The sequence below is a fragment of the Lipophrys pholis genome (genome assembly GCF_963383615.2).
Source record: "Lipophrys pholis genome assembly, chromosome: 5".
NCBI lineage: Eukaryota > Metazoa > Chordata > Actinopteri > Blenniiformes > Blenniidae > Lipophrys > Lipophrys pholis.
Genome location: NC_137628.1, coordinates 9,069,630 through 9,094,369, shown reverse-complemented (window position 1 = coordinate 9,094,369; position 24,740 = coordinate 9,069,630). Strand labels below are relative to the sequence as shown.

General features: G+C 42.4%; 1 protein-coding gene across 1 annotated transcript in view; it reads right to left on the bottom strand.

The window, feature by feature from the left end:
- sorcs3a (sortilin related VPS10 domain containing receptor 3a) overlaps nucleotides 1-24,740 on the bottom strand; it is a gene marked incomplete at its 5' end in the record, with an annotated part of 284,232 nt that overhangs the window by 81,324 nt on the left and 178,168 nt on the right. Inside the window, 3 exons of the mRNA XM_080464067.1 lie at nucleotides 1,231-1,349; nucleotides 1,879-1,943; nucleotides 4,232-4,305. Of these exons, the coding sequence (XP_080320193.1) occupies nucleotides 1,231-1,349; nucleotides 1,879-1,943; nucleotides 4,232-4,305 (258 nt within the window). The remainder of the gene's footprint in view (nucleotides 1-1,230; nucleotides 1,350-1,878; nucleotides 1,944-4,231; nucleotides 4,306-24,740) is intronic.

Below are 24,740 nucleotides of genomic sequence, written 5' to 3'. Positions count from 1 at the left end.
CATACATTAAATATAGTTGAAGAAAAAAAACTTCCAACACTGAACTTCTTAAAATAGATTTCCTTATAGAAAACCAGGACCAAGTCTCTTTCTAGAATCTAGAGCAAAGTTTCCTCTGAAACTGCTCAACACTTTCATTTTGAAGTCTCCTGCTTTTGTATGTTGGTGAGATCGGCTGCGTCCAGCAGTTTGGCTTTCCGGTGGTAAAAAAAGGCCACTTGAAGACCTTACTTGTATAAAGGGCATCTACTTTGTGGTCTACCGAGGTCCACCTGATGTCAACTGAACATCTACTCTAATGGAAAGTTTTGGTGGAGCAAACTAGAGCATCACATGTTTTCAAAAACTACAGTTTGACAATTAATTGGAATTTACAAACTATGAATCCTGTTAACTGAAGATTTAATCAAAAAAGAAAAGATATGGCTTGTAATTGTTATTACAGTGACTCTCAACTATAAAAGTACCAAGTCCCAGAAGAGTATGGAATAGGTGTCCCGACACTCTGGAGTCAAACATTGTTTTTATTCATCCACTCGCAAATGTGCAGAAAAAACTATTTACCACGGCCATGGTGCGCTTGTGCAGTCGCAGCATTTCAGAAAAGTTGTGCTTTCCACCGTTTCCATTGAGACAGAATTGAAACATTTTCCAAAAAGTTCCATCTTGGGAGCCCTGTTCAAAACGTTTCTATTTTCAGTCTCCGAGAGAAAGACCCCCAAAACGCAACTAAAGTTCACTTGAAAATGTTGTCGTGTAAATGGGGCCTCATTTTGACAAACTCAGAGAGGACAGCCTCGAGGCCCCTGTGATCTCTGGCACCCATCCGAAGAGGATCCAGGAGCCCAGGACGGTGACCACTGCCGTTGGAAGGGTGAAGCCGAGGGATCTGACAGTCTTCGGGTATCCAGTGGACACTCTGCTGTCTCCCCTTCATCCCGTTTGCCTGCTTGTTCAGCCAAATCTTCTTGAAGTTGGCTTTAACGTGCAAGTTTGTGACGTCTGTTTGCCCCGAAAGTAGCTTAGCGCAGCTTAGCTTAATTAAGATGCAACAATGCAAGTCGTCAAAATTAACATAATAGCAGATAAATTCCACATCCACTTTTCGTCGAAAATGCATAAACGACTTATGGAGGCTCTCCAATATAAGACGCATTTACACAGTTTCCTATTTGCATAATCCCTCTCACGCCGAGCAAGGAGAGGGGGACTGAGTGTGCAGGGGCCCACCTGGATGAATATGTAGTCGTCTTGGACCACCAGAGAGCTGATGTCGATGTATCCAGGGAACGGGTAGTTCCTGTTAACTCCTGTGCACGTCTGAGCTCTGCAGGTGACATACTGAACATCTGGAAGACAAGCAGGAAACACGACCGGCATTAACACCCCCAGTGTTGAAATGAAGACACGCTTTAATGAAAACCTGAGATGAAAAGATACCTTTACGTCTGACTGGCGCGGCGTGGGGTTGTGCTCCACCCGCCTGCATGGCTTTGACATTCTCTACGGCTAATTTGCTTTTCTTTGTGGCGTCCAGGTAACTACAAACAAGCACGCTCGCCCGTCAATCACGCGGCGGTAATACGAGAAGAAACGGCAACGTCCGCGTGTCAGAGGGATGCTACTCTGAAATCAGAGGCTGATATGAACAGCGTGTCACCTATAGGAGACCTTGAAGGTGCTGCCATTCAGAGTTATGGAGCTGACATTCAGCCAGAGAAGGGGAAGTGAACAAAGGCCACATTCATCAAGAGTCTTATGCTGGGTTATTGGTGGTCGGGCGAGTCGATGCCATTTCCCAACGGATGCTTTCCTGTACTCATTTCTCCCTTATAGGAACAGCTATATTGCTCCTGTTTGTGTGATGAAGACACCTACTTCCATCCTGAGTGTGAGCCTCCATGTGGACCAGGTCCGGCTCCTTGTCCAGGCCCGCGACGGACCTGGAAAGTGAAGAAGAGACCATTAAGAGCACACGTTCATTTCATCCGTCAGATTTACACACCACTTTAATTTGAGAGAAACTTGTTTTGCTTTTTTCAGTCTGTGTTTTAACCTTTATATTCATCAATCGATCTTCCATATCAACTCATTTATAACTTATAAGAAGGGTGTTTAACTCATATTGAACTGAACTGGGACAATGAATACAAATGTATTTATTTATTTTTTAACTATTACATGATGGTACACCCTGTGATGGACTGGCGACCTATCCAGGTGTATCCTGCCTCCATTCATAGTGAGCTGAGGTTGGCTCCAACGCCTTGCGACTCGAGGTTAAAAGCATGATAGAGGATGGAAAAGAACCTGTTCGTGCTGTTCATCAATAAAACTTTACAATAAATTGTTGTTTTTACTGTGGGCGAAAAAAAACCTCAATATTGTTTGAGACCTCTGACTTCTGGTAAAGTGAAGATGATTCCTGAACAGAGTGTAGATGATTACACCTACGTGGAGCGGAGAATCCACAAAAATCTAAGATGCAATTCTTGTTTTCTAACGGAAATCAAACTATAGGGGAAAAACCCACACATGCTCATATATAACGTATCAATTACACTCGATGATGACTCTATACTGCTTCAGGGATGTAGGGTGCTGGAGCCAACCGACCTAGATATGGATGAGGGCAGGTTACGCCATGGATTGATCACCAGTTCCTGACCGTGATAACCACTCTTTATTTCCCTCTCCTATTTAAACCTTTCCATCAATCTATCACATTAACCAACCAAAGTTCACTGAGTAGTGACGTTCGGATCGCAGCTGACCACCCAAGGACAGTTTAGCATTCCATCAGAAGACCAACACATTCACACCTGCGGTCATTTTAGGTTCTGCAATCACCGTGAGCGTGTCGTTTAACTTCAAGTCCCTGCAGGTCAGATCCCATCTGATGAGGGTCACTATGCATGCTCAGGGAGAACATGCAAGCTCCAGGCTCAAGCCTTGCTTTGAGGTCGGACCATTTCATTGCCAGCTACACTGAACTGCATTGACATCTATAAGCATTTATTCTCTTAATCATTTTCCCACTAATTATTCATCCTTCCCTCCCACCTGGGACAAGTGAAGAAATGGATCAAAGCATCGACAGACACTTGTAATAAACAGTCAACCTCACTGATGTGACGCCACATTGCTGTGACTGTCTGTTATCGCTTTACACAAATGCTAAAATACTTGTAGAAGCTGAACAATATTTCATTCAATGAGGAATATACAGATTCATACCTGTAGCGTTTTGTCACCATTCAACATATATGAAGGGTTTGGCATTCCGACTCTGAGCATATCTCTGATTGTAACCTGGCTTTCTTGTATCTTTCTCTCGCGGCGAATTAGACTGGACGAGCACAGCTCTCCCATTGTGACGGTATTTCATATCCCTTGGAGGCTGATGAAGCCATTGTCTAAATGCAGCCAACTGGAGTGCTGCCTAGCCATTGCTACAGGCAAATCCAGTGTTCAGATGCCCTTGAAGGGGAGAAGGAGAGGGGTTGAAGTCAGATGGGCGTAGCCAACAATGGATGGCGGCCATTATTTGGGGTTAAACCACAATGGCATGGAGGGAGCTCCAGATTTATGCAAGCGAGGGTTGAGCCAGCCAAAGGCAAAGTCCAGGCACACCCCAGTCACCTCAGGAAGGGGGGTGGGGGAGGAGCGGCGAGCTGGAATAGATCCGGCCTTTGTGATGAGTGTGCAATTTCAGACATAGTAGGTAGACTGCAGGGGGAGCTGCAGATGTGACGGAATGAGAAGCGACAGCAGAGTCCCAAATCCATTATTAGTCATAGCTGGCGTATCTGCATGTATGTATCTGCTCAAATCCAACACCCCCCTCTTCGTTCTCCCTCTGCCGCCGCTGCTGATGTAAAAATAATAATCTGGTATTTATGTGCAATGTGAGCAGGGCGAGGGATGAAGTGCCCGCTGAATGCAAAGAGCCTTCTGAAAGAGGAGATTAATCTCTGCTTTGATTCTTATCATGCAGTGGAAAATGTGCAGGATTTCAGCTGGAGCATCACCAGTCACTCAAACACACACACATACACACACACACACACACATACATACATGCGCACGCACACACACCTTGTTCCAGGCCATCAATATCACTTGCTCAGTCGCTCCCACACACCAGCGACACTTTCTGCATTCCTGAGCAAACAAAACTTCGCAGGAGGACGAGGGGACTAAAACGAAAAGCGGGGACGTGATGACTCACCAGTAAAAGCGGTTCGGCGTCACATGTTCGTGGATAAGCTGCCATTTCCTCCCAAAGTCCACCGAGCTGTACAGCTGCACAGAGGAGAGAAACGCAGCACGTTAGCAAGACGAATGTATGTCCCCCATATTCTCGCGGGCGCTAATCAGAGCGACAGATTCAAAAATTGGGACGAGGTTGGTTAATTCCAGGTTGGAGGATGGCCCCGGGGCGAGATGGGCTGACGTGGCGCTGAGATGCTATCATCATTAGCGTCTGGCGGCTGCAGCTAACATATTATCGCAGAGCGAGGACTCTCTAAGCCCCGCTCCTGCTCCAAATGAAAGCTATAGAATCAAAGAAAGCTCTTCATGGGAATAATGCATTAAATGTGAAAGAGAGAAGATAATGACGGGGCCACTTTCAGCTTGATCAGATCATTGGATTACAGGCTGCTCGATGGTGTAGTGGGTAGCATTGTTGCCTCACAGAAAGGAGACCCTGTTCTGATTCTGGGTCAGGAAGATTTGGTGTTGAGTTTGTTGTCCTAAAAAAACACAAGCAAACTGAAATTTATGTGCAGAAATACTGCAACCAACTAAAGAAAGTTAGCAAGTTTTAGCAGGTTGTAGCCCTTCGGGCTCTAAATCAGTGGTGTTGAACACATTTTATTTCAGGGGTCACATAAAGCCTAATTTCATCTTGAGGGAGTTGGACTGGTAAAATAGTGCCAAATTGTGTACGTTATGAACATTTTTCACGAAACCAAAAAAATGACCACTGAAAATGACGCAACATAAAGTCAATTTTAATGAAACCATCTGGAGCAAAATATGGTGAAATGTCAAAAAACAAAAACAAAAAAAAACCCTACTCATTTAGCTGTTGCATTATATGCTTTCACAAAATTCCCCTGATAGCATGGCTTTACAACTAATGCTAGTTTGATAGCTCTCACGGCAACATCACTGATATCTCAGCTCAGGTCTCAGTGCAGTGTTGTGTCCACTACTCCTAAGTAATTTGTTAAAATAATCAACGTTTTCTTTGAAATTTCTGCTACTGCTTGGTGGTTTGGCGGCCGGATAGGCGCCTCTTGCAGGCTGGTTTTGTCCCACGGGCCTTATATTCGACACCCCTGCCCTAAGTTGAATACAGTTTGTTGAAAGAATGGATGCATTTATAAGATGAGTAGGAAGTACAATCTTGATTTTTCTTTGTCTCTTCGTCCAGTCTGGAACCAAACCTTCGTTTGGCTCAGAGTCAGCTGGAACAGCATTGTTTCCCGCTCCTGTGACCTTAACTCGGATAATGCAGGTACCGAAGATGGATGAATCGGTACATCCGGGCCTGCTGTTGTATTTAAAACAAATTTTGGATCCAGAATAACTGATTCTGCAAAATGAACCTCCGCAAATGCGCTGAATGATATATAGCTCAGTCAACATGTAGGTGTGCCTCACGGAGCCAGTGGCCCAATTTTAATGTACTAATTACATTTTCTGTTGCGCGGGCAAACAATTAATAACCCCGGTGTGTTTCAGCGTGCAGTACTGTACTGATTGATGTTGCACAAGCGGCTCTCTTTGTTCTCGCCGTGTCTGCCTTTGCATTGTTATTTCCTTGGCGGCCCCGGTCTGGCGCTATGCTAATGTTCCTACTTGTTGCCTTTTATCACAGCAAATCTGACACTTACTCTGATAAAAGGATGCACATTTGTCACAAGCTGCAGATTTATTTGTCAGCACAGCGAGGGAAACTATGTCAGCAGGTGGATTTTTTCTTTTTTTTCTTTCTCACCTCTAAATACTACTTGAATGTACACGCGGGGCACGTCAATAGATCTGTATCGCAGATCAACCTCTAATTTAAAGTCGCCGTGATTCTTTGACGTCACATACATGTGTCAAACTCCATCATAGATTGAGTCCATCATTTGATCTGCGGTTGAATTCCACGTGACTGCGTTGCGTGACATTTATGAGCAAAGACAGGAGACCAAAACATTCGTCTTAGTGTCCCCTGTGTGGCTAAAGGCTCGGACTTAGCGTTAGCTGGAAGCTAACATTTGTCTAAATCTTTATGAAGTTGCACAGAGTGTAATATCCAGTACCCACAGGCATCCACTCAACACAAAATGTGATTTCTGACTTTCCTAACCTCGGTAAGGAAAGATTCCCCACTGGAGCCTTCGGGCGGGTGTAACACGGCAACAGGCAGGGTCCCTCATCACTCTGGACAGTGACATATGACGCCGGCGGGCAGGCTCAGCCTCTCCTCTCCCAATTCATCAGCTCAATGACATCTTAAATTTTAAAGCTTCGCAGCTGTCACAAAGTAAGCTTCATAGTTTCCCTCTCACTTCAATAAATCACCGGCGCGGCCAGCAAACTGCCAGGGAGCCGACCACGTGCCGGAGCTCCAACGGTGATGGAGGAACGGCAAAGAGTGTGTTGGTTTAACTGGTGTATTTGGAGAATATTCAGAGGGCTTTGCTTCTTTCTTCTTTTTTTTTGCGAGTAACGCATGGATATCGACTGCAGGTGCAGTGAAATATAACTTTAATTGTCCCAGATACATTTGTGCTGAGGGACACTGACACAAGAGGAACAATGAACAACCTTTGTTCTCAAAGAAAACCTAAAAGTGCATTTTCATAAATTGTCCCCGAAAATGTAGAATATGCTTAACTATGCTTTGTCCGAGTATAAAATTGAAAGGTCATGTGGAGAAAAATAAGGTACAAATAAATCACCTTTTTTCTCAATGAATAGTACGTGCAGTCCAAATAATAAATGTAGTTAATCTAAAAGCAAGTGAAACTCACACTATCACCCTGCACATGCTTTGTTTCGCGCCATTAGTCATTTTCAGACGATTTGTGGATTTTCCGGCTGTGTCTCACAAGATGTTGGGATTATTGGCTGTTGGAAGTCACAGACAGCTCACTGTGTGACTGCATCCAGGACTTCATGAGCAACAGACTGCAGAGGGGTCAGGAAAGGACATCACACATCATCCACACTGAACACAGGAACACCGCAGGGATGTGTACTCGGGCCCTTCCTCTACTCCCGCTGTTCACCCATCCACACTAATAACACCACAGTCCTCACATTTGCTGTTGACTTCACAGTTGTGCGACTGAAATCAAATGATCAACTGAGCAAAGATGGAGTTCTCACAGTGACCTGCACAATACCAGCAACCGAGACCAAAGAAATGAAGCAAGGCACATTCAACTGTCTGCATTCTGCATATACAGTACATGGCCAAGAGGTGAACGCTTGACCCGTCGTATGATCGCCTCCCGTTAGGTGAGGAGCGAAACTGCCTAATTCATCACCTGCTGAGTCATTTTCATCCGTCCTATGATGAGTATCCTGCCAAAGTCAACTGCTTCAACATGTCCTTCTCCTGCAGCCGGTGTTCAGGATGGCTGAGCTCCACCTTCCCTCTGAGACATTGATACTGACGGGCAACTAAAGGAGGCCAGTGGTAATTTAAAGGACCCTCGATGGTCTCCCTGCTTCAGTCTGGACGGAGATACAGACTCTTAAACTCGTTTTCAGTTGGCCTGGCTTCTGAACCACCGTCCCTGCACAATGACCAACGAATGGAGATGTAGGGTTAAAACTATTATAAACTACCATAGTTTAAACGACCATACATGCTCATTCACTTGCATTTTAACTAAAACCAAGACTTTTCACTTCAGTAATGTCAGCATATTTTAAAATACTTACTCAACTGTGTTTACTTACAAATATGAAATAGAATTGATAGCTTGATCCTTTTACTCACAAAACACGTGGACAATTTTGTCCTTGGTTGTCCTCAACGTAATGAAATTCACATCACATATTGAATAATGTATTCATTCATACCTGTGTTTCACCATACAGTATATGATTACCATATGTGAAGAAAGATTTTAAATAAAAGGATGGTGTGAAGGAAACCCAAATTTGGATCAGGAGCCACTGAGGTCAACATTTTTTAAGTGCTTTAGAATATCAAAAATTAGACTTACTTCTAAACAGAAGCAAGCGGGATTTCCTCTCAAGAACTTTGAAAGGACCTCTGATGGAAATCTCCTTTATTTCTTTACAAAACCCTCCATAACCCCAAATTACTTAATTTTCTTTCTGTGACTAATGTTTAACACAGATGTTTGGATTATTGAGAAATAGTGAAAAGGCCACTCCGAAGTATGAATAAATGTCCTCGCCCGAGGAATAATTCATGTTAACTGACAAACAAAGAAACAAAGAAAAGCTTTCAAACACTGTTTAGACATCCAGTCCCCATCCTGCTTTGGTTCAGATCACATTTTAAGGACTTAGGTTTATCATTCAAGTTTGATCACATATCGCATTTTTAGGTGTGCGACAGGAAGTTGGATTATTTTTGTTTGCTACATTTTGTTTCCGTCTTATAGACTTAACTTGTGTGTCACAGGAAACAATTGGATGCAAGAAATGGAGGTGAATCAAACACAGATGGGACCTAAATGACAAATTAATTGATAAAACATTTTTTTTATCATCACTTTCAAAGCAACCAGAGATGAATTTCATCAAACTATTTTTCCAAGACAGTTTGTTTTGAAGCACGAGTTTTCCAGAGGTGTGCGTTAAATGTTAAGGGGGGTGGGGCTGTTTGAGATTATTGCATTTGCTGTTGCTATCCGGCTACTTCCAGCCTGGTGTGAGTGCACTTCTGCTCGAGATGAAATATGAATCAGAATTAAAGATAAATGACTGCTCGACGGTGGCTCTCTGCCCTGGAAATCAATTAGAAAAACATGGCGATGCTGCAGACAAGTGCCCCGCAGACAGGAGGACACGGGTTGGTGATGTCACGCACGCACGCACGCACGCACGCACGCACGCACGCACGCACGCACGCACATACACACACACACACACACACACACACACACACACACACACACACACACACACACACACACACACACACACACAGGGACATAGCATTGGTTCACACTCCCTTCCAGTGAGTTTAGTGTTTCCAACTCTAAACTCAACCATAAATACTTAGGATCTTAACTTTACTCCAATTTAAACCAAAGTCTTTACATAAAATACTTAATGAATTTGCTCAATTTGTTTGCCCAATGAGCAATGTGCTCCCAGGTGTCCTCTTTTCTAAAACCTCGCTGCATATTAGCACCATGGCCGTAGTAAATAGTTCTTCCGAGCATACGCAGAGTCCTAGTCTACATATAGTTGTAAATAAATAACTAACTTGGTCGCCTGTTCATACGAATATCTGCGTTCTCGCCATCGTTAATCTAACTGGTTTCATCATAAAGAACAACCCACCAACAACCATGTTGTGGCCTGGCATGATAACTACATCTTTTTCAGCATTCCTGCCGTTTTCAAAACAGTGCCGTGTAAACGCAAAACTTTCCTGAAGTAAAAACACAGAAACGATGTCGTGGAGACTCGTATTATGTGACTTACATGATATATATATATATATATATATATATATATATATATATATATATATATATATTTATATCTATCTATCTATCTCTATATATATATATATATATATCTATATCTATCCATCCATATATTTATATCCATCCATCCATCCATCCATCCATCCATCCATCTATCTATATGTCATATAATAATGCATCACATCACACAACATCACATCATCAGATATCAGAACAGGAAGCCTACTCACTGTGGAAGTTTTAACAGATTTTTTTGGGGGGGGGGGGTCCCCGCAGCAGTAATAATGACACACACAAAAGCACACATACAGATGCAAACTAGCATGAACTAGCAGTGAGCTGCAGGGCTGCCACGAAGAAAACGGCAGAGATCATAGTCACGGATTTCGTGGACCCGCATGTTTGAGCCTGCAGTGAAACAGAGTGGCACAATACGACTGGGATCGTAGGATAAAATGCGTTCAACCGACCAATTAGCGACAGGAGGCTCACGCTGACTGTTTTTTGACCCCAGCTGCAGCCCTGATTTCCAGCCATTGGCAGATGCTGCTCCCCTCTGCTAAATAAGACATTACAGGCTTTGCTAGAGGCTTTCAGAAGTGAGTGCAGATACAAACGCGCAAGATTGCTGCCCTTTAGCTCTCCGATCGAACAGCAACAGATTGAACGTTGAGTCTTATGTCTGACTGGTGGAGTTAATGTATTTTCCCACCTGTTTTCTAACCTTGTTTTCTTTAGAGGGGAATGTTTGCCTCGATCCTGTTAGAAAAGTCAGAATAAACCCTTTTCAATATATGTCTGGATAATCTTAATAAGTATCATTTAAATAATAGAAAGGAAAACTGATTATAGGGAAAGAGTAAATTAACTATTTACTGCAAAAAACAGCAACGCCGAAAATAAATTGCATACAATAATTGTAATGATGGACTATGAATAAACAAATAAACAAATAAATGAACGAATAAATAATTCTGCCTTTTATGACTCCATAAAAGGCAGAATTAAACTGAAAGATTTCAGAAGGTAGGTTAAAGTCTGAAGAACATTATATGAGGAGTTCCACAAGGCTCCATCCCGGGACCACTTCCCCCGCTAACATCAACATGCTTGTACTGCCTCAGATTATGGACAACAACTGAATGTGCTATTATAAATATGAAGATGACACACCTGGATAAAACAGCACTGTTTCACCAGAAGATTAGCATCCAGTACAAACAGCAGGTGAGCGTGTTTCTATCTGACAACTGTTTTGAAGAAACATTCAAATCGGCCGGAGCTCTGATTTTTTTCCTGACAATCCTGAAGATGTTCTTATTCACAAATCTTTTCTGCTGCAATCGGACATTTATCATTGTATTACATTTACTTTAATCACGGTTAATCTTCTTTTTATTGAATTGTAACATTTTTGCATTTTAAAACAATGATTTTTGTAAAATATTCCCTTTTTCTTTTCAACTGTATTTTATGTTTTAATTGCTGATCATGTTTGTTCATGTAAAGCCATCTTAATGCTGTGTGCATGTGTGTCTGTGTACATAAACTAAACTGTCTAAAATAATTACATTAAAATACTTAACAGAAAAAAAACCATGACCGTGTTGAGGTGAAGTGGCAATAAACTAAATATGTAGTAGTTCATAAAATATCCCAACAATAATAATCATAATAATAATAAATAAATAAAAATATATATTTGTGTAAAGGATAATATGTCAAAAGGACTTCTGAAAGCTAATCTGGTCCAAGAATACGAAATGAAATACTAAATGAAAGCAGGTACCCAGGCCGTGTTGGTAAATGTGCGATATATGAGCTTTGGTATTGCTTTTTGTGCAGCATTGTTCTGAACAAACTGCTTCTGATGAATTGTGTTTTTTTGGGGGGGCAAGGGAGTCTAAGAGAGCACAGTAAACTCAGTTTGCACGGATCCTCCTGCAGCACTGCAGCTGCAATCACTGTGGGAAAAAAAAACCCCTCGTTCTGCATCACCATCAAAGCACAAACAGATAAAAGTTCATAGAAAAGGATCAAGACTTTGGGATTATGGAAATGATAACTGCTGCATTACAGGCCCCTGTGTCCCACACAATTACTATAAGTCACTTTTATAACTCCTAATTAAGTCTCCTATAAATTCTTGATGCATCTGTGTACAGTGCTTTAAATCAAGTGGCTTCTGTTGGCGCGTCCCGTATGGGGCTGAGGGTGAGGATGGGTTTTATACCCTACGATTTATGGAGCCTGCACAGCACGCAGCAGTATGGATGCTCCTGTGTGGGGACGTATAGGAAAAGAGCGATGCAAATGAGCCGTCTGGACCGCGAGTAAGAGGCAATAAAGAAGAAAGTTCAGTCCACAGCATCTTCAGTCACCACGGCTCTGCAGAAAAATAAATAAATAAATAAATCAAATTCCACTGTTTCCTCATCATTTCAACCTTTTTTAATTGACAAATCCTCATCCAAAATCTATAGAGAAGGCAGACTCACAATCATCAGAACTTTCTGGAGAGGTTGTAGTTAAGGCCCAAACAATACAAAAAAAGACTTTAAGGAACTAAAGGCCCCATAAAAACAAGACGAAAGTTCGGCAGTGCGGGGTCCTGCCGAACAAAATGACGTCATTTTGAAATTTGTTTCTGCTGTGCCAACCGCCCTGGCCGAACTATGTAGGAGCCGCACTGCCGAAACTTCTGCACTGCCGTGTGCTGCGCATGCGTGTTCCAGTTCGCTCATGACTATCAGTCATATCTTAATCATATTTAGCTTGTAACATCGCTACTGTACGAGCGCCGCAGCTCGTTAAAATGTCGGAGTGCAGACTTCTACATGATGCACCTGAACGCATCATGAACAGCAGTCAGCTTCTGCAGTTAATAACGGACCAACATGGCGCTCTGAACTTTTTCACTAATAAGAGAGTTTTTGTCCGAGCGCCATGTTGGTCCGTTATTAACTGCAGAAGCTGACTGCTGTTCATGATGCACCTGAACGCATCATGAACAGCAGTCAGCTTCTGCAGTTAATAACGGACCAACATGGCGCTCGGACAAAAACTCTCTTATTAGTGAAAAAGTTCAGAGAAATGTATTTCTGAAAGCACTGGGGGCCAGAAATAAACTGTGCAGTTGAAAAGTTTAAACGCCGCATCATAGACGTGTGGCTGCTGTGAGGGGGCGTGGCCTGCGGTGAGGGGGCGTGGCCTGCAAGTTCGGCAGCTTCTTATCGGAGTATGAACAGTCCTGCCGAAAAAGCTTTTTTTCGGCAGCTGGCTGACGTCACTGCCGAATTTTCTTCTTGTTCTTATGGGTTCAAAAAGAGAGTATGCAGGGGCCTTAAGTCAAAGTCAAGACCACGACCAGAGCGTGGTCTTGAGTACAACACTGGGCTCTGGACACCCTCCATCCTTTTAAAAACTGATAAATGCCCCCTAAACATTATTTGGAATCCCTCAAAATGATTTTACCACCCCTCATGATTGACTTTAAGTTTCCACCCTGGATATGAGCACCTTTCTACCGACATACAGATAATACAGCAGGGTCATTTAGTTATGCTGAGTATGAAACATGAGGTGTTTTATTTGCCGTAAAATTTGAAACTGTAAATTGTAGGAATAAAGCTGAAGATCCAGTCTGACTAAAACTTTCACTTGACACGATGTTTTGTGCGGCATATTTTAGGATGCTAGCGTATAAATCACATATTAGATGGTCAAAATGTGGTTTAGGAAAAAAAATCAACAACATTGATATTCATTCTAAAGTTTGGTGAAGAAAGTGATTCCCAAGCAACAGGGTCGGTCTGCAGCCTTTCTGAAGGAGCGATTGCGATAAATGTGCAGGAACGAGACGTTTTACCGTGTAACATCAACCTCCTGTGGATTTTTCCGCCACTTGTTGCCTTCGCGAGGGCAACAAATGAAAACGTTATCCTATATGATTATCAGTGTCAAACTCTAATGTGCACCCAGTCGGGTTTCACAAATAGATTCCCTGTGGGTTTGTGCTCACGTTCACACAGCCCCTCCTCGTCCTAATGCTGGCCCCTGCCCCATTAGTGGCTCATAAACGGGAGGTTTCCTGACTGACAGGTGTGACGTAGCTTCAGCACTTTGCTCCACTGAGCTGACCCGTCACTGTAGCAACATATGCTTAGAGGACATCTATGTGCACTTCTCACATAGGTAGATTGGCTTCATTAAGGATTTTAGGTTTCCTCGTAGACGAGAATCAGAAGCCGGTGGCTCTTGCCTGTAATGTAAAACAGCCGGTTTCTTCCTTCAGGCAGTTATTCTCCACCCTCGTGGAATAATTACCCTTTGAATTGCTGCACCCATGTGCACAAAGACCATCCTTATTATCCCCACTGTGCGAGCTCGTGCACCGTCTGCATTGTCCCGATCGTGTGTTTCCAATTAAAGTCCATTAAGAGCGCCCTGGGAGGGCGTTGCCGGCCACGGCCCGCTGGAGCGCGGCGGAGCTGTCGCAGCTCAGGACGAGCGAGCCCGGCCTGAAACGATACGCGCCATCTGGAGAGTCGTTGGGTTGACAAACGCGCAGCAGACGTCCCGGCCGCAGCCCGGCGCCACCTCTCAGCTGAAGGCGGGACACAGGGCAGGAAGTTGGCACGCGTTGATCGATCTGCTTCATTAGGATAAACTGCGGGAGCTGTCACTTTAAATCGGAGGTCATCTCAAACACCCTCTGATCTGATGCTGCGAGGAGTGTGCCATACAGTAATGCTTTATCCTAACACCACGACTTTTTGGCAATAATGAGCCAGGAACTTCTGAACGGAACCGTTGATGGAGCAGCTCCATTTTCAAGGGGTCACCACAGCGATTTGTTGCAGGTTAGACTTGTACAGGTTCTCGGATCTCCTGTTACAGCGAGGACTCGAGCCAGAGTTCCCCATACTCAGGGTCAGGTGCTACACCCGCTTCATATTTGCTCAATTTGCTCTGCAAATATTCACTCGGAAGTTTTGTCGTACGTATGAGGAATTACCGTGAGCTTTCCCAGTAGCCACAGCTGCTGTCCTAACAGTTACTATTCATGAAAACGTTACCATAAGTAACATTAGCCTGTTTCCACAGTGACTGTGATCAGCATTAGTGTGTTTAAATAGTTTCCCTTTCTAAGACCTGCAAGTTGGTTTACCTCAGCTGTTTAGTTGCTTCTTCTTCTCATAGTTCAGAAATCTGTTTATTTCCAGAAGAGTTAACATCTACAACACAGAGAATCTTCCTCCATTATATTTGGTCACAGGTGACATAACGCCAGTACTATTCCAATAAATAAAGAAACGGTGTGTAAGAACAATAAATGAACGGTCACATGTTGTGGTTTGCTCACACAGAGAATGCCACCATATTTAAATGTTTTATTACAAGAGAAAAGCCCGAGATGCTGGTGGATAATGTCATTAATCATCCAACCTGTTTTACTTTGAGAGAAATAAAGAAGAAAGTCCATACAATTAGATTCCAACCATCTCACCTGCAAGTGCTTTTCTTCAGCCAAAATTGTAAAAAAGTCAAAGGCGGTCATTTTACAGAACAATAACTTGAAGTTCTTCCATTGTGGTTTACTTGTGTTACGTTAACTCTGCTAACTAAACTCACTCCTCAATCCACTTACCCACTTTATTTTCATGTTTAAAAGTGAAACAGCAGCAGGCCCAGGCAGTAAATACCAAAATCAACACTTACCCACAGAAAAAAAGCTGAACTTTCAGCCGGACGACGGCAGATTTCAAAAAGACTTTTGTTAAAAAAAAAAACCCGCTCTTGCTAGAAAACTGGTTCACTATTTAAATGGAGTCTGCGTACGTCACAAATCAGAGGTTTAAATGAGGAGTCACATTTATGTGTCGGCTGAGGATTACAATGACGGAGGGAACGATTTCAGAAAAAGGCAAAGCAGTCTGAGATGCATTCCTATTAAATAGCTTATCTAAGGAGGACTCTTCAAAAAAAGGGAATCTATAGCTCCGGACAACAATGTCAACCATATTGGGAATGTGACAAAATGGAAAATGATAATTCATTTTATGGAGTCGATGCAAATGAAAAGAAAGAATAAAAAAGTAATCCTGAATAATGTCCTCCCTCTCTCTCTCTCTCTCTCTCTCTCTCTCTCTCTCTCTGAATACTTTATTGAGTATGATGTCCCCGTTGCATATCTGAGAACGTTTAGCCAGGATACGATTCAGCTTGAAATAATTAAGAGCATAAATTTGCATCATTAGGGTGGATTAAGTCAAACAATGTTTGCATATTGAAGGACTGAAGGGACGGCGAGGCTGTCTCTCCCTCTCCGAGAAAAGAGACGTTGGCTCCTGCTCGCAGGGCTGGTGGCTTCGTCCAGAAGGTTCCTGCTTCACCTCACTAATGAAACAACCACGCAAGAAGCTTTGAGTCCGAGTACCACTTGAGTCTGAGTGTTTCCTCATTGAGAGCCACGTGCACTAAAACACGGGATCAACGGAGCCGCTTCATAGTGCCATATTATTGTAGGCCAACCATTTACTGTTCATACATTGAAGACATTGAGAAACAAGCACAGATTTCATGATCTTTTCGTCATTTGTGATGCGATGTGTCATAAAAGCCATATCAAAAGTGTCGAATTTAAAGGAATGCGAAAATTGGCGACCAATTTAAAAGTAATGTTTTCTGGGATTCCTCTTGAAAAGTGATTGTTTTAAAGAAGCAAAAACAAGCTTGAAGTCACCCATTATGGCTACTTCCTTGATAAAAAGATAAATTGTCCTGTGTTTTCATTCATTTTCAGACATTTGTCCTTGATTACAGTATTCTGGAATACAAGTCCCTCCTTAGCATTAGTTTCTTCTGCAAAATAATGCATCAGAAAGAAAATGCTGTGATGGTGTATGAGACACTTGTATTATTATTATTCCATCATTTACTTCACTAAGTACTTATTTTCTTTTGAATAATCGGGTACATGACATTTTGGATGTGCGGGAGATTTTCACAACACTAATCTGGAAATATGACAAGATGGCTGAAAGACCAAAAACCTAAATTTCTATACTTGCTTAACAACCCACAATTAAAGAGGGTCGAATATTTAATCTACATTCTGTTACATGGAATTCTATTTTTTTGGAACCTTTTGTCATACTCAAGTCAGGCAAATCGGGTATTAATATAGGTTTCCTGCAGTTCCACGACAGCTTTCTGTTGGTGACTTTCAGTGACATCTAGTGGCATCTTTTTTTGACATAATGGTTGTTTCCTGATGGAAGTTACATGACCAGCCAAACAAGTAAAAAAAAAAAAAGCGTGACTTCTTGTCTGTACGGCAGCCTTTTGTAGTTGACAAGCAAACTAAATTGTGTTCATGGTTACCTTATAGCATGCATTGGTCCTGTGAGTAGTCATAAATGTTCCTAAAATAGTTGTAATTAAAATTTATAAATTTTTTACATGCATAGTCAAGTCACATTTTATATATCTTGTACCCTTGAGAACACGCGTCTGTCTGCATTTCGGTAGTTTATCTCAGCTGTTTTCTTGTTGCTCCTTCTCACTGTCTTTAGAAAAGACGCCCTAACAGACTATAGAGCATCTTCCTCCCACTAACTTATGTTTATCACTTTGATAACCATGGCTCCAGCATCCAATGAGTGACGTCTGAGTGAAATTTATCTTTAAGACTTTCAAATTATTATTTGTGTGTATTTTGAATCTATTCTTAATAATTGCACGTTTCTATTTGTATATATGAACCTGCTAGGATGTTATGTAAGTATTCGGTTTCGATATGCTGCCTAAAAATCCCCAAATGAATTAATTGTTTGCTGAATATAACTGTCAGCATATAATCTCTGATTCAGATTTAGATTGCATTTGTTGTATTCATTTAGTCAGTGTACTTTTTTTAATATGTATTTTCTGACATGTACTTATTGAATATTTCATTGAATTTACTTCTTTAATATTTTAGTCGTTTATGAATATTTGATTGTAATTACTTAATATTGTATCACTAGTTTACTCTATTAACTTTAAAATGCTTCTTTAAGTGGAATTTCCTCTTGGGATTAAATTATTTGAATTCCATTCTAATGATAGAATAGAATAGAATGGAAATATTATATTATTACTGTACTAATTTGGAGTTTTCTGTGACCTTGTGCTGTTTTGTGAAAGAAACGTTCCATGAAACCCAGTATTTTCTTCCCTCTTCTTTCTGACGAACTGAGTTGTGACACATTGAGATCAATCCCGCGTGGCGCGAGCACGTCACGCCACGACTCCCGTCTGTGAACAGATGCAGACTTGAACCGGGGGTCCTGTGAAGGTGACAGCCGTCCGGCAGACGACTCCGGCAGGACGTCTCCGGGCAACGGGCAGCATTATGACTCTCCAGAAAACGACTCCGTCAGCTCGACTCACTCATCACCATTAGTCAAGCGGAAGAGTAATTCGCGCCCGTCCCCATTACGCATAAGACAACAGTACGGCACCGGGACGTCATTAGGTGCGAGAGGGGTGGGGGTTGGGGGTTGGGGGTTGGGGGTTGGGGGTGGGGGGGGGGGGTTTTAGTGATGAAGAGCTCAGTGAAATGAGATTGGATTTAAACAAGTGGCGCCGCTGTCCTGAGGCCTTTCCACAGAGAGGTGGAGGCTGCATAACGATGAGACACTTACTTTCCCCACCATTCAGATTTATGGGCTGCGAGGCCTGTTACGATCATTAGGGGGATTGTGGGAAGGAAAAAAGAAAAAAAAGAAGAAGGGAAATGGGGTTGTGACTATATGGGCTTGGAAGGAGGTTGGAAATTGCACATAGGTTTCTCTTTTTTTTTTCTGGCAACACAGCACTTTTGAACCATAAATCTTTGATCCTCTCCTCCCTGTTTGTGCAATGACATTTTATAATGGAGGCCTCCTTATAATTTCACACTCCAATTAGTAAATTACTAATGCTGTCCTAAAAAAAAAAAAAAATGCAAGTGTAGGGGTGGTAATGAACAAACAGGTCACACCCCGAGGGAGCCTGGTTAACCAAAGAAAGATTCCACGCCGTTAACACAACGCTGGTTAGTCACACAACAGTGGTGAGAAAAAAAAAAAAAAAAAAAGTCTAATGATTGTTTGTTTTTCTGCGTAGCGCCTGCAAGGACACCCCAAGAAACTTGAGTCAATAGTTATAATTTCTCCACAAACATCAGCAAAAAAAAAATAAATTTGGGTGGCACTAAAGCTGAATGAACGGGAGTCATTAGGCATTCGCAGCATGCTGAATTATTCATTGTGCATAATCTACTAAAATCAACAGAAACATTAGCTTTTATATTACCTGGGGTGGATTTTAGCACTGAAAACAGTCGCGTTGTTGCCCTCATGGCTTTTGTCCTGTTGGGATTTGGCTACTTTTGCATTCCTGTCACAGCGGAAAACCAAACCATGTACCGCACAAGCATTTTTCTTAAAAGCCCTCATGAAATATAAACTAGATTTCCTCATTTATGGCGCTATGGTTTATTTGCTTCGAATAATTGTATTTTCTCACAAAAAGACACAGAAATGATTAGGATCAGCTTAGATAATCACATTCAGCTGATTATATCACAAAACGATGAGGAAACTAAACACAGAGAAACTTCAAACTTTGACAAAATGATTATTAAATGATCGCATGGATGGCGGGTATGGGGGAGGAAGCAGCTCAAGAGTGAAAGTCAAAACAGTGAATATAAGTTAATTAAGCTCTGGAGTATTCAGATTGTTTGAAAAAGAAACCTTGTAATATAAAGCATCTCGTCCCATCACATTAGGCTGATGGAAACAGATGTACTGGCAGCGTTAAATAGAAAAGTCAACTGCTTTAGGTGGGTTCAGATCAATGAGTCAAGGTTTACCCACAAAACCCATTTATCAGGTAATCGGTGAGTACAGAACACAGAGGTCCGGGGTCAGGAGGGTCGATATTTCCTGACTGACCGTGAATGGAGCGGCTGACAATACAATTCCAACCCGTTTTAGCAAATACTCCGACGCCACGTGGATGCAGGACATGTGAATCAGCAGTGAGTCACTGAAAACATTAGTGGAGCCATACTGAGAGGACTTTAAAAATGTGTAATGTTCCGAACAATGTCTGAAAACATTACTGTTGACCACGTCTTTTCTCGAACACATTTTGTTTTAAAACTGGAAATGAGGCGGTATTTGGTTGAGAGACGTTTCCTCAACTGGCTCCCCATGACTTTTGTTTGTGGACTTTTTAACATTAGTTCTGTGTTGAACTCTTTCTAAGAACTTTCAATCTATTCTGAGCTTTGACTTGGTGCCCAATCATAGAGTATTGGAGTTTTCTGTTTTGGGGAAATCCAGATTTAAATATGTTTGATAACAACCTCCCTTATCAAATCCAACTCACTTTTCATTTTTGCTTCTTGGGCTCAGAGCTCCATCCATTTACCCCATGGAGAACTCAATTAAATGAACATGGAGCTGATACCATTTCCAGCTCATGTTAACAAGTCTAAAGCGTTCAGAATACTCATAAATACCCATGCTTGTACACAATATCACTCGTGGTATTGAAAAACACATCCTAACCAAAACAGCACCAGCATCCATTTCTGTGAGCATGAAACTTAACATGCTTTATATTGATATTAGTAATTCACAGGAACGTCAATGGTAAACGGACTTCGCTTCGAAAGTGCATTTCACCACTTCAGTTGTCTCATCCACAGAGTCATTCACACATTCGAACCATCAATGGTGAATGCTGCTCTACAAGCTGCTTCCACACCATTGGTATCAATTTCAGGTTTTTGGGGGGTTTCAGGGATCAGCTTAGATAATCACTTTCTGCTGATTATATCAGACAAGTGCCCAAGGACACTTCAGCATGGACTGAGCGAGACGGGAGCTTGAACCACCAACATGTAGATTGGAAAAACCGCCGGCTTTACCAACTAACGGACCACAGCTGCAATGTGGAGTTGCTATAAAACCAATCAATCATGTTTATAGATGGTAGCAGGGAAATTAAAGTACCTGAAAAAAATAGATTTAAACGTGCAGGCAACCCTCCGCCCGTCATTTACCCTGCCCGACGATGAGAAGCTCGTCCATGTTTATGTCTCCTCCCAGTTGTCACACGCCTTTTCGGCATCATCAAGAAAAACTTTTAAAAACTCTAATACATTCAGGAGAGTGCCGCCAGGCTACTCACCGAAACTAAAAAAACATGATCACATCACACCAGTTCTGAAACCCCTCCATTGACTCCCCATCTCAAACTCTCCACAGCCAAGACTCCACAGTCAGCCGGTCCAACAGAGCAAAGTTAACATTGGTTTGATTGTGACAAACGCTTGAGGTTTAGTGATCAATCTGTAACAGGAGATGATTACTGGCAAACAGTTGACTTGTGAGCAAGAACACAGACAAACGGAACAAAGCCCATTGAAATAGTCAGAGTCTATCGAGCGACTTTCCCGCAGCTCCAACTGTCAAATAAGCAAATAATCAGGACATCTCAGGTCTACGGTTGTGAAAACACAAACGCTTCCTTAATGCAGCGCGAGTTTCACAGCAGTGAAAACCGCTTTGCAGGCGAGGTTTGGAGTGTAATGTCAACTAAAACAAATGTTCTAATTGTCTGCCGCGCTAAAACACACACCTTCCATCCCTGCTGTGGAACGACCGCTCCGAGAAGATTCCAAATTGGTCCTGCTGAGACAAGAAGAATGAACGCCCCCCCCCCCCCACTCCACAGAGCAGCAGCGGCGCGCTAACCGCTAATGTGTCTCTGCTTTACCTCCTCGGATGTGATAGAAGGGAATCTGGTCCGACTCTAACCGAGGCCGACAATCGGGGGAACACACACACACCGTGTGAGAACTGGTGGACAAACCTCCAATCAGCGCAACAGCTTCATCTGTTGCCCTGCCGACGCGGAGTGTCAGTGAAGCCTCGGTAACAGATAGAAATAAGTCATTTATTCACAATTCAAGCATAATCGATCAATCTTCATTTGCTCTCGTTTACCGCTTCATTTCCCCCGCTCTGTTCTCACACCCCAGTTTTCCCCTCGACCTCTCGCACACGTACCCCGCAGATGCCACCCTCCCCTCCGCCTCGCGTTTATCCTCCTGTCTTCATCACCTGACAGCGAGGCCTCTCCTCCGCTGAGGACGAGGAGCAGACTGACACGTTCCAGATATGTAAAGGTCACCATAGATTTTCAAATATCAACCACTCCTCAATTCGACCGTCGAATTCTAAACACCTTCGGCAGACACGAAGTGTTTACCAAAGAGCTGGGAGGATGCGTGTTAGTGGTGAGCGCTTCACCTGGTCTGTGGAGAATTCCCGCATGGTGCTTTTTCAGTTAAAACCTGAGCGATGTGGCAGCGAAGGCCTGCTCACACATGATGAATAAAGCCAAACGATTCACTGAAAATTGAGGCTGAGTGTATAAGTGGTACCGTAATTTCCAGACTACAAGCCGCTAATTTGTTTGCGGGCTTTGAACCCTGCTGCTTGAACAATGACGCGGCTAATTTATGGATTTTTACGGGTTAGTGAGCTTCATGCCGCTGATAAATAGGTGATGCGTTCAGGTACATCATGTAATTCCAAACTTTCTCTTTTTTTTCCAAGTTTGGTGGGTGTGGCTTATATTCAGGTGCGCTCAATCGTCCGGAAATTACGGTATATTGATGTTTGATGAATATCTCTATTGAAAAAAATGTTCCGGGAAGACAAACTTCAAGCACAAACACACACACACACACACTGTCCAGCTCCGTGAAATTGCAGAGTCATGTGAAACTACTTCCCGGAGGCACCAAGAGGCTGAAAAGTTTCTCGTCTCCGTCTCTGTCGACACTTGCCATTGTCATTTTGGCAGCTCACCTCCATCTGCTGTTTTGACAACTGAGTGGCAATAAATATCTGCTCCTCCATCAGAGTGAGTTACTCCATCTGTTCTGCCTGCCTCCGTGTGCCCTGTAGCCATCACCGCGTCACTGTATCCATAATTTCTCTTTGATTTCAGAGGCTCCATTCCCCGTTTCATCACGCCGGCGCACACTCTGCACTCCTGGTGTGTGAGCTGGAAACTCTGCTCGGGATACTCAGCAATGAGTTGTGTATTGGACTCTGCGAAGGCCCTGTAGTTTGTAGTTTTTGTAATTTTCATGGTCAGGCTGCTCAGATCAGGTCATCTGAGGAAGCTGGAAGGTCGTGAGTCTACTCTATGCAGATGACGTTGTCCTGTTTGTACCATCGCATGAGTGTGTTCTTGGTTGCCTCATGGAGGAAAAAAAGATTGTAGCCCTCTTCAGGCAGGGGGAGGGAGGAACTACATCAGCTCACTGATTATCTCCATCTTTTTTTCATGGTTAATGGAAGGAGGGACGGTGAATTTGATTAACAGATGTGCAAAAGCAGCAGCAGTAATAGTTGCTGTACTGGACATTTGAAGACTGTCCGTATTGACTCTGGTTGAAATTTCACAATATAGGAGATGATAGTATTTTGCAAATTGTGCGTAAAGCTCCAAAACAAAGGTCACCACTCACTGTCCAGAACAGGTTTGTCAAAAGAAAAAGGAAGTATAACTTGTTCAACAAATTATTGGAACGGTGCACTTCTGTAAAACGGGTCAATTCATGGGACAATCGAGGAATCAGTAGCATCTAAATCACACGCAAGATTAAAAAATGAAATTAAAACCAACATATTATCAAAATAAGAAATGAAGTAAGAGTATCATAGTGTCATGAGAGAAAACTCTGATGTGAGGGTTAGTGGATGTGCTTAGGCTTTATACGGTAATCATTTCATTTGTCATTTGCTTTTAATGGTCTTTGTGAACTAATTATTTGATTCAAAACTTTTATTTTAACTTTTATTGTTTGATACTTCTTTCTTCCCTCCTTCCTTTAGAAGCTTAAAAATTGTAGTTTTTATATTTTATTAATTAATGAATTCGTCACCCGTCACCTCTGCTCAATCAGTAGTAGCATATTTTTTACTTCTTCAATATTTTATCAGACATTTTATAGTTATATCTGTTGTAGTTTAATGTATTTATGTATTTGTTTCTAATTCACTTTGTTGCTGTACATATTTTATGTTTGCTCTACACACTGTGGTACATTTTATCGCTCCTCCACCGTATAGTTTTCATATTTCATATTGTTCCAGAATACATTTTTACTTCATTTATATTTCAAACTCATGGTGTTGCTCTCACTTTCGTCACGCTCTTTATATTACAACAATAAAACTCTTCGTTCGTTAATTTGTGGCTTTTGAGTCCTGACTAAAAGGATAATTTCAACAATCGAGGATTGACTCAAAGTAAAGTGAAGGAATGGCTTTTTAAATGGATCACCAGGTGGACAAAGTGGGACAGAAGATGAATATATGCATTCTTGCTTTAACTCCTACACAGTCGTCCGTCTGAGACTTATTAGCATCTGCTTCCTTTACATTTGTTGTCTTTCGTTTGATATTGAGCGCACATTTCCACAAACTGATTATGACCCCAACTAATATGCAACTGCTTCCTTTTACCCCCCCCGACGCTAAACCCCAACTGTCTGAAATCAAACCGGCAAAGACAGCTCCCCTCATGATCATTTAGTCATGATCCATTGTGTTATTACTGTTTCACATGAAGCCATCCATCACCTGACTAATGGCATTAATCCTTCCCTCCGCAGGAGACTGTCAGCCCCGCTGCCAATGAGAGCTGCGGCTGAATCTCATGTGTGATTCAGTTCAGACTCGGCGAGCTCTTTGCTGCCGCAGCCACAGTCTTAATGGATTGTAGTTCCTTCAGTGGAAACACAAACACACAAATTAAATGTGTGCGCGGACCTGGGGATTGATCTGCACCATCGCTGTGGAATGAAATGGCGGCTCGCTGTGAGCACGCGCCACATTTCCGTCTGGGCGACTCTTTATGAGGTTAGAGCTGAAGCATGAATGCCCGTGTAGCACTTGTTACACTCCACAT